The sequence below is a fragment of the Stomoxys calcitrans genome, chromosome 4 (assembly GCF_963082655.1).
Source record: "Stomoxys calcitrans chromosome 4, idStoCalc2.1, whole genome shotgun sequence".
NCBI lineage: Eukaryota > Metazoa > Arthropoda > Insecta > Diptera > Muscidae > Stomoxys > Stomoxys calcitrans.
Genome location: NC_081555.1, coordinates 97,303,830 through 97,319,507, shown reverse-complemented (window position 1 = coordinate 97,319,507; position 15,678 = coordinate 97,303,830). Strand labels below are relative to the sequence as shown.

General features: G+C 37.1%; 1 protein-coding gene across 3 annotated transcripts in view; it reads left to right on the top strand.

Annotated features, from left to right (window-relative positions):
• LOC106089656 (heat shock protein beta-1) overlaps positions 1-15,678 on the top strand; it is a 51,925-nt gene that overhangs the window by 22,256 nt on the left and 13,991 nt on the right. For 2 of the 3 annotated variants that reach the window (XM_013255579.2, XM_013255580.2), the window contains exon 3: positions 13,041-13,067. The exons of the other annotated variant lie outside the window; for it this stretch is intronic. In XM_013255579.2, the coding sequence (XP_013111033.1) occupies positions 13,041-13,067 (27 nt within the window). The remainder of the gene's footprint in view (positions 1-13,040; positions 13,068-15,678) is intronic. 3 annotated transcript variants of the gene reach the window in all.

Below are 15,678 nucleotides of genomic sequence, written 5' to 3'. Positions count from 1 at the left end.
ATGGTTACAAAGAGGGGGCTGTAAGCATTCCAAAACTATGTGGCCTAATCTAGACTTGAAGAGGTCTACTACTTTGCTGTCATTGGCTAGAACAAACGTCTCAGTCATTGTGTCCGTCATGACAGTTCACTGTCTAATCGGAAAACATGCTGACAGACTGAAGGTTCTCAGCAACGACTTTTGCAGAAGCTGTGAGGACATAGAAGAAGAAGAGACTACAGAACACCTTCTGTGTGTGTGTGTCCCGCACAAGCAGTTGAAAGGAATTACACCTTAGGCTCTCATTTCTTTGAGAACCTGTCTGATTAAGCGGATGTGAACATTCGCAAGTTATTGGGCTTTTTAAAGCGATCCGGATGGTTCAACGATAGGAACTAGAAGGCATTTTCCTTCTTCTGTTTCTGTGATATCACAATGGACGAAAACGTCTAAGTCAGTCTGATGTCAGACTGCCACTTAAACCTAACCTAACTTTGTACTACTTACAAAATCCCTAATTGTTTTCCATACCACTCCCCTAAGTTGGTTCATGTCTGGTATCGTGTCCCCACCTAAATACCGCTACCCATTACATCATAAACCTTTCAAGCCTTCATTTTTTCAGGAGTAAGCTGAATGTTCGTACATGAGGTACGTTAATACCTTCCAACAGCTACACAAAATCCAACCTAAGTAAATCCATTTATGTATGAAGCCGCCATATAAACCCCATTTTACTTCTTGATCTCCCAGAAGCCTAAATTTTTGCACAATTTAGAAAATTTGCAATAGCATTTTTCCTTGAAAAATTTCAATAAATCTTGATCTTAAGGCCTGTACGCAGCTCTTAGGAAATTTAGTTTCCATAAGAATTGCATCCTAACCGAAAATCTCGGTTTGCTTTGTGTTATAGGGCGACATTGCATGCATTCATGATTTTTTTTTTTTTTAAATTTAATGAAAAGCAATGATTTGATCATTGTTTCACCATTTAAGTGATTTAATAATTTTAAAAATTGCGTACTTTATCAGCCAAATAAACGATTGTTAGGTATTTTGCCACAATGTGTTTGCTAACGAAAATTTCCTTGTTTTCCTTGTGTTTGCTAACAAAAATTTCCTTAGAGCTGCGTACGGGGCTTTCAGAGAAGATTTCCCCCTTATTCCGGTTGGCGATGGCGTAGTCGAATGTCGAAATTTTTACAAAATGGTATTACAGTTGTTGAAGACGAAAATTCCTTTATATATTTGGTATCACGTAAGTCGAATTGGACTGTCATATTTGACGAAAACGATCTATATATAAGTTAATTGCATTCTAAATTTCATCGGGGCTGTTTCTATAAAGTAGAGGAACGGCTGGAACTAGTTCCATCTCTTCCCTTCTTATAGTTCCATAGTTCCTTTTTCTGCATTCGCGCTTCGATTCATTTTCTTTTCAGCATCAAGACTTAATACTTGTTTAAAACAAAGTGCAAAAAATTAATTTTAAATTCAATTACATATACAGTCGGAATGTTTGTATCTATATGTACAATTAAAAACACTAATTTTAAAGTTCAAAACAAAATTCAAAGCTCTTTTTTTGTTTTGTATAAAGGAATCAAAAAAGGGGATCGCAAATGAAAAAGGAGCTATGGAACTAAGAAAAGGAACTAGTTCCTTTTGTGGAACGGAACTAAAAGGAGCGATCACTAAAAGGAACTAAAATGCCCACCTCTACTCGAAAGAATATGGAACCTTCTTTTAGATATTTTTTTTTATTTACAACAATATTGTTCTATTATCAAATTGTCGAAGGCGAAAAAGTTACAGAATACCACGAAATGTGATATTCGCTTTCGACTACGACTGCTCTCGATTTTCGCCTTCGACAACGGGAATAAGGGTGATTGTAACTCTATTTATACCGAACTTTCGCTTTTAGAGAACTTAAAAATAATGAGAAAATTTCAGAAACATTTTGCTGTTGGAGAACATTTCGTTGTAATTCTGCTTTTCGACATCTACAGATCTCAAGCCTTCCGCAATGGATCTTTTAGTCCACCTTAAAACCCGCTCTTTAATGAAATCGACATAAAAACAAATTTCGTGATGTGATGTCATGTTGAATTAGCCGCAATTCCATGTTGGTGGGTGTACAAAATTTGGCTGGATCGTTTTAATTGTTGTAAATAAATTTAAAATTTCATAAAAAATATGGTGACTTTATTTAATCGATTTGTAATTCTATTTTAAAAATCTCTTAATGCTATGCCAATTTCATATTTTTTGTTCCTTACCATTTATGGTCATGTATGGTTTGAACATTTGTTTTTCTTTGTAAAACGAGATAAATTAAAATGTAAACCCATTCATGTATGTATTTAGAATATTCAATTGCATTGGCATAGATCAACTCTTACAAATTGTATTGTTTACAAACATATGCCACTGATTGTATTGTACTGAAATACATGACTAAACTAATAATTTCAGTTAATAAATAATAATAAAGTGAACAATTTCCATATATTTTGTCATTTTCTATTACACTGACAGTTACCCCTTAATACTCCCCGATATGCAAAGTTCATATAACAAATATCCATATAACACTTTGTGCATATTTATCAGACCAAATAAAGCTTGAAGTAAATGCGTTGGTGAGCATTAATCCCCGGCTACCCGCATAGTTTTTTTTTTATCACACTCCACAAGTACATAGACTCGATGAAATCAAACAAGCGAATGACAGAGCATTACACCATATGAACTTGAAATTTCTTCAAGTCTCACTTCACCCACTCTTACCCAGACACCATATATGATATATGGAAATAATAATCAAATATTCGTTTAACGTGCTATTGAGAGTAAGTGCTAAATATTCAAGACCTTCGCAAGTCAAAACAGATAACTTCCTACATTTTGTTTTTGTTTTAAATGTTCCATCAAACATAAGTTTCTTAAAAGAATTGGTTATGATGAAAATTTAATTTTTATTAAAAAAAAGAAAACAGAAGAGTTTAAGAATTATAATTTAATCTTAGAGGATTTGCATTGGCATACTTCAATTATTCAATTAATCGGTTATTAGGGTTATAAAAACGTATTAATAACACGATATCCAAAACAGCATGACCACATACAATTAATAAGTTTCATTAGAGAATAGAAGATATTGATATTTATTTATCCGTATGAGCAGGCTAATTGCTATAGATTAGAATGGAATGTTGTGTATTAAGTCATGGAGCTTATTTGCTACCATTGCATAGAACGTTTAGAGAAGTGTAGGAGATTATGAGCATCGCGAAAACATTCATATATCGAAATGAAACCAAAATGTATGCTTGAAAACCTCATTCAGTTTTAGTACCCAAGTTATACTCATGGAATTTCGGAACCATATACTTAGGTTATGAGAAAATGCAAGTGTCGGTGATAATATGGCAAGGACATGTATGCTTAATACAATAGATTTCTAGTTTATATAGACTTTAACAAAAATATTAAAACAATAGCAAAGCAAGCATGACCACATACAGTTAATTCAAGGAAAGAAAAATGTTATTAATGACTTTGTCATAACATTTATAAAAATAAAATTTTTAAATACGTCCCAATGAAACTTTTCATAACATTTATGAAAACGTTTCATAAATCTCAATTCAATTAAAAATTTCATAATATATATGAAAATCAAAGTTGTCACAACATTTATGAAAAGCCGTCAATACTTCCAACAGATGCACAAAACCATGTGTAGTACGGAAGAATTGTAATTTGGCTCGAAATCGTTATGAAACCCTCCGATCAATATTTTTATTCATTCATTCATACTGAATCTTCCGTATTTTTTTTTTTAATTTAACGCGAACTTGGCTTTTTTATAATCGTCGCGTGTCTCATAATCCAACCTAACCATACTTCCACTTATAATTTAAAGTTTTTATGGCAAACAGCTGACATTGTTTAGATATTTCTTTCACACTTTGGAAAACTATGCCGTTAATTAAATTAAATTATTTTGGCAAACACATTGAATATATAAGATATGTAAATCAATTAAACAACGTTAGACAGCAACGCTCAACATTATTCAGTGGGAATTCTAACCACAAAAAAAAAAAAAAAAACAAAAATATCAGATGAGAAATATTTGATTTATGAGCTCATTAATTCGCTGCGAATTGGTGACAACAATCATGTTTTTAGCGATAGTGATGACGACGATAATGATGGTGATGTTGACGATGATGAGCACTGAAAATATTTCTTCACAAAAGTAAGATACAGGGCAAATATTGTACACTTCAACAGCCTACATAGATAATGATGTCATGAGTTACGTACGCAATAGGTTTGTCTACTACAAAGAGGGGGAGGGTAGCTTTAATTCTTCTTATCACTATGTTGTGGTATATAGGAAATTTGAGCGTTGTTTTATTGAAAGAACAAACGCACATGGTTATTTGTAAAAATGTTTGTTTATGACACAATAAACAAATGGAATTAAATAAATACTAGTAAGATGTAGGGTATAACAATAAACTGATAACGTTCATAAAGGTATAATGAACTTTTTGTCATTTCAAAAGTACCTGTACATATGTATACCTAATAAAAAATGAATGATGCGGATTAAAAGTTAGTATGTGCTAAGAATTACTGATATTTGTTTATAACAACTTCTTTAATTGAAACGTTTGCATGAAGGTTAGGTTTATGTGGAAGTCTGCTATCAGACTCAGACGTTTTCGTCCATTGTGATACAACAGGAACAAAAGATGGAAAATGCCTTCTAGTTTCTACCGTTGAACCACCCAGATCGCTTTAAAAAGCCCAATAACTTGCGAAAGTTCACATCCTTAGTGATCAGACAGGTTCTCAGAGAAATGAGAACCTAAAGTGGAACTCCTTCTAACTGCTAGTGCGGGACACACACACCGAAGGTGTTTTATATTATCTTCTTCCTCGATGTCCCTACAGCTTCTGCAAAAGTCGTTGCAGGCAACCTTCAGTCTGTCAGCATGATTTCCGATTAGACAATAACCTGTCATGACGTACACAATGACTGAGACGTCTGTTCTAACCAATCACAGCAAAGCGGTAGACCTCTTCAAGTCAAGTCTTCAAGGCCACATAGTTATGGAATGCTTATAGCCCCCTCTTTGTGACCATCTTTCATTCATTGCCCTGGTCCTGAAAACTTAGCTTACATGTCGCTGGAGGCATGCCCACAGATTCCAGTGTCTCTGGCGTGTGTAAGGTAGTTCCTAGTCTCGCAAGCTAGTCCGCTTTAGAATTCCCCAGGATATCTCTGTGGCCCGGCACCCAGAATAGGTGAATTTTGAACTGTCCAGCCATCTCGTTGAGAGATCTGCGACAGTCGAGGGCAGTTTTTGTATTCAGAAATACGTTCTCCAGGGATTTAATGGCTGCCTGGCTTTCTGAGAAGATATTTATGTCAATCGTCACAATGACATTACATCTTAGCCATTCCACCACTTCCTTAATTGCAAGAATCTCTGCTTGATACACACTGCAGTGGTCGGGTAACTTCTTCGATATGACCAGTTCTAGATCTTTAGAGTACACCCCAAAGCGCACCTGGTCGTTTAGTTTATAACCATCCGTATGTAACTTCTGTAACCAGGGATATCGTAGTTCCAATCGGTACTATCAGCACTAGGTTGTAATCCACACTGCCTGGAACATCGGATATTATATCAAGGATTACACAGTGTCCATAGCCGCCACATGATCAATGAGAAAGCTCCCTTAACCTCACCGCAGTGTTCGCTGCAATTTGTTTAGCCACAATGTGGAGATGCATAAGATGTAGCATTAAATTCAGTGCATCAGATGGTGTCGTCCTCAGTGTGGCTGTGATGCACAAACAGCCATCCTTTGGATCCGGTTAAGTATTGAGCAGTAGGTGGATTTTTTAAGCACCGTCCACTAGACCATAACACCATATAGCATAATAGGTGTGACAGCTGCAATATATACTCAATGCATGACACGCGGTCTAAATCCCCAACTTTTGCCAATGGCTCTCTTGCAGGTGTATAGGGTAAGAGTGGCCTTTCTTGCCCTTTCTAAAATGTTGAATTTGAAGTTCAATTTGCTGTCCAGCAAAACACCCAGATATTTTGCGCTTTCTGTAAATGGAAAAATCTTTCCACCCAAGGTGACAGGTTCCATTGTAACCAACTTGTATCTCCTGCTGAAAAGAAATATTTACTTCTGTCTTGCACGGATTTATACCTAGACCACTTTCGGTAGCCCACTTTGCTGTTGCACGTAGAGCTTCCTGAAGTATATCTCTTAGAGTGCTGGGAAACTTTCCCCTAACCGCAATTGCCACTTCATCAGCATACGGGACCATTTTTACGCCTTTTTCTTACAGAGACAATAATATATTGTTAATGGATATATTCCAAAGTAGAGAAGACAGTACACCTCCTTGAGGAGTTCCTCGCTGATCCATCTTTTTAGATCCACAGATCACAAGCCTGCCATAATGCATCTTTTAGTGAATGAGTTATTAATAAACTTTCTTACAGTAGAGTTAATGCCTAGAAACTCCAACGTCTTCATGATTGACGTCAGTTTTACATTATTGAAAGCACCTTCAAAGTCAAAAAATGATACCATTGTATATTCCTTGAGAGCGCCTTTACGCCTTTTTCTTCCAGAGACAATAATATTTTGTTAATGGCTATATTCCAAAGTAGAGGAGAGGTGTTCCTCTGCTGATCCATCTTTTTAGATCCACAGATCCCAAGCCTGCCATTATGCATCTTTTAGTGAGTAAGTTATTAATAGACTTTCTTGCGGTAGAGTTGATGCCTAGAAACTCCAACTCCTTCATGATTGACGTCGGTTTTACATTATTGAAAGCACCTTCAATGTCAAGAAATGCCACCATTGTATATTCCTCGAGAGCGAGAGAACCCTCTATGTAGCCGACTAGGTCGTGAAGGGCTGTTTCAGTGGATTTGCCTTTACTATATGCATGCTGCTGCCGTGACAGACGATCTCCAGGGATCTTTGCCCTAATATACATTTCTATAAACCTCTCAAGGCCGGGCCGAACTTTGAATACCCACCACCTCGGCTATATATGTAAACCCCCTTTCGTCACAATCCGTTCAAAATTGGATAACAAATGCAGCCAAATTCGGCACGGACATTGAGTGGTCTAATAAATATAAGTCACGGTTGAATGTTGTATTTCAGCATAAAGGATGACAGACTAAAAGGACGAAAATCTTTTGCCTTCGTGTGGTAGGGTTTTCCTGCTTTCGGAATGAAATTTTGCAAGAAAAATATATAAGATTAGTGTTGTGGATGGCAACCCTGCCACACAAAACGATTGTTAACATTCTTTGATCTGTTACTTTAATATAGACTTACAGGCAGAACGGTAGATACGCACATACATACTTACATATTCATATTTCTGCATGTATGTCTGTTGTTCTTTTGCTGCTGCTTTGGCGTACACACACACACGTACAAACATACTGGTCTTCTACTTACACAAATCTAATTAGATTTGTTTATGTACTTTGTCGATACATGTCATGGCGTTATTGTTTGTACATTGTGCGTTTGTTAGCAGAGCAGAAGATGAACATAACCATAGGTTATGGACACTCTTATTCTGCGTTCAAGTCAAGTACAAGTGCACCAGTTAAGCTCTCCTCAACTTTGTTATTTTGATTTTAATAAATATAGTTTTATAACGTTTTATAAAACATTCTGTGTCTTTACTCAAAAGCTAGGGACGCAACAGTGGCGACGAGGATTTAAAGTGATTCTTAAACGATTTTCAAGTGTTTTTTTGACGACGTCAGTCTTTTTCATACAAAAAAAAAAAAAAAAAAAAAAAAAAAAAAAAACAATTTTTTTTTCTCAAATTGTACAACAACGTACTAACAAAAAAAAATGGAAGAACAACTATTGCAATCTATTTTGGCGCAACAAGCCAGGTTGTTGGAGCAGTTGGTGGCAATCGCAAAGCCATCCGGAGGGGCAAGTACAAGCAGTGATGGTGTTATGGATATGCTGTCCAAGTGCATAAAAGAGTTTGTATATAATCCGGAGGCAAACCAAACGTTCGAGAATTGGTACGCACGCTATGATCATCTTTTCGGCGAAGATGCAAATAAACTCGCTGACGCCGAAAAAGTGAAATTGGTGTTGCGGAAGCTGGAACCGGAGGTTTTTGACAAATATGCCGACTATTTGCTACCAAAAGTGCCTCGAGACTTGAACTTTGAGACAACAGTGTCCACTCTCAAAACACTGTTTGGAAGAAGAGAGTCACTTTTCAGTTCACGGGTCGCATGTATGCAGTTTACAAAGACAACACAAATGGACTTCTTCACATATGGTGCCATGGTAAACCGAAATTGTGACAATTTCGAATTTGGCAAACTGACGGAGAATCAATTTAAGTGCTTGATGTTTCTGCGAGGACTTCAAGCACCAGAAGATGCTGATGTTAGAGCCCGCCTATTGCACTTTCTAGAAGGAAACACTGAAGACACGGTTACCATTGACAAAATGGTGTCAGAGGTAAATCGTATGCTCAGCTTGAGGAAAGATGCCGCCGTGGTAGAACAAAATGTCGTCCATGCAGTCAAACGCAATCACAAACAGCACAAAGTTAAGCAGCAGAGCAGCGCAGCACCCAGTGAAAAACCGCGACGTCCATGTTGGCAGTGTGGCGAAATGCACTTCGCTAAAAACTGCAGCTACAGCAAACACTTGTGTGAGCAGTGTGGCATCGTAGGTCACAAAGAAGGCTACTGTTCTTGTTTCGCTGCAACATCAAAACAGCGCAGCGAGAAGAAAAGCAAAAAGAAGCAGTATAGCAAAGCGCAAGTAAGTGTTACTGCAGTTAGAAATGTTGCTGCAAATAGAAAGCACGTCAGCGTCAAAATTAATGGCGTCAAGCAGCGCTTGCAGTTCGACACTGGTGCAGACATAACAATAATTTCGCGCCGAATGTGGATGCAAATAAACAAGCCAACGCTACTGAAACCAGCTCATATTGCCAGAGACGCATCAGACCATGTACTGAACCTTTTGGGCCAGTGTGAAGTGGAGTTTGAATTTAAAGGCAAGTCAATTAAAGCAACAATTTTTGTGACCCCAAACAACAAGTTGAACGTTATGGGTACTGACCTAATGGACAAACTTGGTATCTGGAGCTTGCCTATCGACACAATTTGCAACACAATTTCAACGTCGGAAATCGAAAATATCAAAAGCAAATATCCATCGATATTTTCCACACAACCTGGACACTGCTCAACTTTCAAGGTCAATTTGAAAATCAAACAAGACTCACAACCCGTCTTCAAACCAAAACGACCCGTCGCTTATGCCGCTTTACAACAAGTAGATGAGGAACTCCAACGCCTGGAGCAGGCAAATATCATCACACCTGTAAGTTACTCCAGATGGGCAGCACCTATTGTTGTTGTAAAGAGGTCAAACGGTAAAGTTCGCATATGTGGTGATTATTCCACTGGATTGAATGAGTGTATGGAACCTCACACCTACCCATTGCCGTTACCTGATGACATTTTTATCAACTTCAACAATTGCCAATTTTTCACACAAATTGATTTGACGGATGCTTACATGCAACTGGAAGTCGATGATGCCACCAAAGAGATTCTCACCATCAACACGCACCGAGGTCTCTACACATTCAACCGACTTGCACCAGGGATCAAATCCGCACCAGGGGCATTCCAACAGGCAATTGACACAATTTTATCTGGAGTTAAGTTTGCACATCCCTATCTTGATGACGTCATCATTGCAACGCCATCAAAAGAGGAAAATCAACACGCAGTCGATGAAGTTTTCCAGCGGTTCCAAAGGTATAATCTTACCATAAACATTAATAAGTGTTCATTTTTTTCCCGTAGTTGCACCTATCTTGGATATAAGGTCGATGGCACTGGAATTCGTCCTGACCCTTTGAAGATTTCCGCCATTTTGAAAATGCCAGCCCCAACAAATGTTTCAGAGCTTCGATCTTTCCTGGGTGCAGTAAACTACTACGGGAAATTCATACGGAAAATGCGCAACTTAAGAGCACCAATGGACGACTTGCTAAAAGTGGACCGTGAATGGAAGTGGAGTAAGGCCTGTGAAGACTCCTTCCAGGAATTCAAAAACATCCTGGGTTCCCAACTGATGCTGACTCATTATGACCCAAGACTCCCAATCAAAGTTGCAGCAGATGCATCGAATGTAGGCATTGGCGCCTATATTTGCCACGTTTTCCCCGATGGTGGCGAGAAGGCCGTGTATCATGTGTCACGTTCTTTGACACCAGCAGAGCGGAATTATTCGCAAATCGAGAAGGAGGGTTTAGCCTTGGTTTTTGCCGTAAGCAAATTTCACAAAATGCTGTATGGTCGTCGTTTCAAGCTTGGAACCGATCATAAACCGTTATTAGCGATTTTTGGAAGCAAAAAGGGTATAGCAACGCACACAGCCAGTCGACTACAACGTTGGGCTTTAACTTTAATGTCCTACGACTTTGAGTTGAGCTATACCCCAACACAGAAATTTGGTTGCGCAGATATTTTATCCAGGCTAATCAACAAAAACGAAAAACCCGAAGAAGACGTCGTGATTGCATGTGCTCAAATGGAAGCTGAGATCAAATATATTGTTCAGGACAATATCACAGCATTGCCCATCACACACAATATGATCCGCTCAGCTACATCAAATGATAATACGCTTCAAAACATCGTCAAGTATCTACAAAATTCCTGGCCAGACACGAAGACCCCCGAAGAGCTTGTTTTTTTCCAACGCCGTGAAGGTTTGTCAGCATGTGATGGTTGTGTTCTATACCAAGATAGAATGGTCATCCCCAAGACTCTGCGGCAGCGTATACTAAAACAACTACACAAAGGACACCAAGGTATTGTTCGCACGAAATCATTGGCACGAAGCTACGTGTACTGGCCGAATATTGACAAGGATATAGAAGACATAATCAAAAGATGCGATGTATGTGCCTCAACAGCTAAATCACCACCACGAACAACACTGCATTCGTGGCCCATTGCTACAAGACCCATGCGACGCATTCATATTGATTTCGCTGGTCCAGTGAATCAGTCAACATATCTTTTGATCATTGATGCCTTCTCCAAGTACCCTGAAGTCTACCCAATGAAGTCGATGACGTCGTCATCAACAATAGAGTGTCTCAGGGACTATTGTTCCAAATTTGGGTTCCCAGAATCATTGGTGAGTGATAATGGTACTCAATTTACTTCACAAGAGTTTGTTTTGTTTTGTAGTGAAAACGGCATTGAGCATATTCGCACCGCCCCATTCCACCCGCAATCAAATGGTCAAGTTGAGCGTTTTGTTGACACTTTTAAACGTGCTTTAAAGAAACACCAAAACAGTCTCAAAGGCATACGAGAATTTCTCCTCTACTACAGAGCAACCGACAACAATAACACACCTGGAGGTAAATCTCCTTCAGAACTTTTCCTGGGGAGGAAAGTGAGAATAAATTTAGATTTGCTGTTTAAGCCCAAAGAAGACGTACTCCTGCGCAATGATAAGATGGAAGCGCAATACAATCGGAAGTTCAATACAAAATCCAGACACTTTGCAATTGGTGCTGAAGTCTATGCAAAGGTGTACAAACACAACAAATTCTTCTGGGCACCTGCAATAGTCAAGAAGCAAATTGGTAAAGTGAACTATGAAGTGGAAATAAAGGTGTTCCCTTATTTCAAGATGATGAAATCGCATGCAAATCAGCTTCGTACGCGACACAACGACACATCAACAAGCAATACCCCTTGGTTTGACATGTTTGAGATATGTCCACCGCCTCGCAATACACGTCCATCATCTGAAATAGCATCAACATCTACATCTACTCTTGACCCACCGGCATCAACTTTGCAACGGCCAAGTGAATCTTCCAGTGACCCTTCAACACCTACACAACCTTCACCTACACACCCTTCAACATCAGTCCGTCGTTCCAGCCGTGTCAGACGTGCACCTCAACGTTTCAGGGACTACACATCCTAAAAGGGGAGATGTTGTGGATGGCAACCCTGCCACACAAAACGATTGTTAACATTCTTTGATCTGTTACTTTAATATAGACTTACAGGCAGAACGGTAGATACGCACATACATACTTACATATTCATATTTCTGCATGTATGTCTGTTGTTCTTTTGCTGCTGCTTTGGCGTACACACACACACGTACAAACATACTGGTCTTCTACTTACACAAATCTAATTAGATTTGTTTATGTACTTTGTCGATACATGTCATGGCGTTATTGTTTGTACATTGTGCGTTTGTTAGCAGAGCAGAAGATGAACATAACCATAGGTTATGGACACTCTTATTCTGCGTTCAAGTCAAGTACAAGTGCACCAGTTAAGCTCTCCTCAACTTTGTTATTTTGATTTTAATAAATATAGTTTTATAACGTTTTATAAAACATTCTGTGTCTTTACTCAAAAGCTAGGGACGCAACAATTAGACAAAGATAGGGCTTTGAAGATTCCGCTTAGAAAATAATAATTGTATTAAAATCAATCCTAGCCGTTATTTTGCCAAAACACAATAAATATATATTTATTATAATATTATTTAACTCTTATACTTTATCAAAATATCATATAATATTTCTTATATTGTCTGTATGTGTTTTATATTAAATATAATTGTTGTATTTCTTCTTTCCTTTCCTAATATTCTTAACCCGACATACGCTTTGTTCTAAAATAAAACTTAAAAATTCTCCGCCGCTGCGCTATACAATATATATGCAAATTACATATTCTAAATGGACTCATTTTGTATATTTCGATACAAAACAAATTTTGGCTGCTTTACAAAACGAAACAAAAAAAAAAATAATAATAACTACATATAAACTATAAATGCATTTTCGGTGTTATTGAAACAACAAATGTAATAATTTCGAAACCCCTACCTCACAAAACATCCAAAAAATTTATATAATGCTTAAAATGCAGTACAACAAAAAAGACAACAACAACCAGGTATTGTTATAGAGAAATACTATTGCTAAGGCGAACATTATTTCAATGTAAACAAATTTTTAATTTGTAGATACGCACCATATAATCCCACACTCTTTTTTGTTTTCTTCAAAATGTTGAAATTTCTGTTAAATGTTGCATGGGAGAAGAAAAACTAAACTAAAAACAATTTTATCATTTATTTTACGGATTATTTTTATTTTTTTTTTTTAAATAAGTCATATTTAAAGAGATCATGCATTGTTAAGAGGGGTGAAACTGCTTGGTATTGGTTGGTATTGAGTATTTTTGTTCAATGTTAACTTTCATATTGAAAAAAAGTCAAAAACAAAAAATTCCTCAACACAAATCAATTTATAATAACTCAAAACTAGACGTAAAAAACTGTTAAAAAAATTAAATGCAGTGGGACCCATTAAGACTACTTTAATCGAACGAATGACTTTCGTTCGCATGTTAACAGCTGGTTTCTTACAATAAATTCAGCTGGTTTAGCATGCCAAACAAATGAATGTCTTTTATCCTAATGTGGAAAGGGAGTGAAGATAAACTTAGTTATACCAATATTATTACGTTCAACTTTTTGTAAAATGTTATACTGCTATATTGTAGTAAGTTTACTGGCTTTAAAAATTTAGAAATAAATTAAAACAAGTAAAAAGGCATTAAGTTCGGCCAGGCCGAACTTTGAATACTCACCACCTCGGGTATATATGTAAAGCCCCTTTCGTCACAATCCGGTGAAAATTGGATAACTAATGCAGCCAAATTCGGCAAGAACATTAAGAGGTCTAATAAATATAAGTCACGGTTAATTTTCGTATTTCAAATTTCAACAAATTCGGTTAATAAATAAAGCTTCAATGAGCTTCAGACCCTTAATCGAAATATCGGTCTATATAACAGCTATATCTAAAAACAGTCAGATCTTTACCATATTTGGATCAGATGGTGGGTGGCCTTAAACTACTTATAGTTTCAAATTTCCGCGAAATCGGATAAAAAATAAAGCTTTTATGGGCTTCAGAGCCTATATCGGGAAATGCGTCTGTATGGCAGCTATATCTAAACATAGTCCGATCCGAAACATATTTGGGAAGGATGTCGGGAGACCTAAAACTTTTCATTGTTTCAAATTTCATCGAAATCGGATAAAAAATAAATTTTTAATGGGCTTCAGACCCTTTACCGGCAGATCGGTATATATGGCAGCTATATCTAAATATAGTCCGACTTTAACCATTTTATGCTCGGATATCGGGAGGCTCAAAACAACTCACTGTTTGAAATTTTAGCGAAATCGGGTAATAAATAAACCTTCAGACCCTATATTGGCAGATCGGTCTATATGGCAGATGATCTGAGCCATATTTGGATCCTATTTTGGGAGGCATAAAACTACTCACGGTTTCAAATTTCAGCGGGGACTATGCCCAGATAACTATATAATCAAGCAAAAATAATATGCATTGCGCCTATAGAGGACGAAATTTTCATCTGATTAGGCTAACATTTTGTACAATGATTTCTCTCATGATCTAACTGGCTTTATTAATCTTAGTTTTATTTGGTCTGTGCATTGATACTGCTTCTATATAAAACGATCCCCTGAGAAGATGAGAAAATAACGATGATATCGATATTTATTATTAAAACTATCGAAAATGTTGCGTTTATCGATAGTTTGCCAGCTCTATTTTATAGGCCTGAGACCTTAAATCGGGAGATCGGTCAATATGGGGGCTATATTAAGAGATTGACCGATTTAAGCCACATCTAATACGGATTTCGAGAATCTTAATACAAACTATTGTTGCGAATTTTTAGCGAAATCGAGTAATTAATGTAGCTTTTATGAGCCTAAAACCCTACATTGCGAAATCAGTCTATGTGGAGTCTATATTAAGATATGAACCGATTTGAACCATTTTCAACACGGAAGTCGGGGAACTTAATACAAATCATTGTGCCAAATTTCAACGAAATCTGGTAATAAATGGGGTTATTTTGGACCTATGACCTTAAATTGGGAACTTGGTCTATATGAGACCGAACTGAGCCATATTCAGCACGGATGTCGGAAATCTTAACACAAGTTATTGTCCCAGTTTTCAGTCAAATCGGCTATTAAATACGGCTTTTCTTAGCATAATATCCTAAATTGGGGATCGATCTATATAGGGGCTATATTAAGATATAGTCCGGTAATAAATACAGTTTTTATGAGCCTAAAACCCTAAATTACGAAATTGGTCTATTTGGGGTCTATATTAAGATATAAACTGATTTAAACCATATTCATCAAAATCGGGTAAATTTCATCAAAATCGGGTAATAAATGGGGTTTTTGGGCCTACGACTTTAAATTGGGAACTTGGTCTATATGGGGGCTATATAAAGCCAGAGGCCCAACTGAACCATATTCAGCACGTATGTCGTGGATCTTTATACAAATTATTGTCCCAAATTTCAGTTGATTCGGGTAATAAATACGGCTTTTATGAGCATAAAATCCTCAATTGGGAGATTGGTCCGATATAGCCTATCTTCGAACTTAACTTGTCTATTGACAGAAAAAAGAAACAGTGCAAAGTTGCAACTCAATATCTTA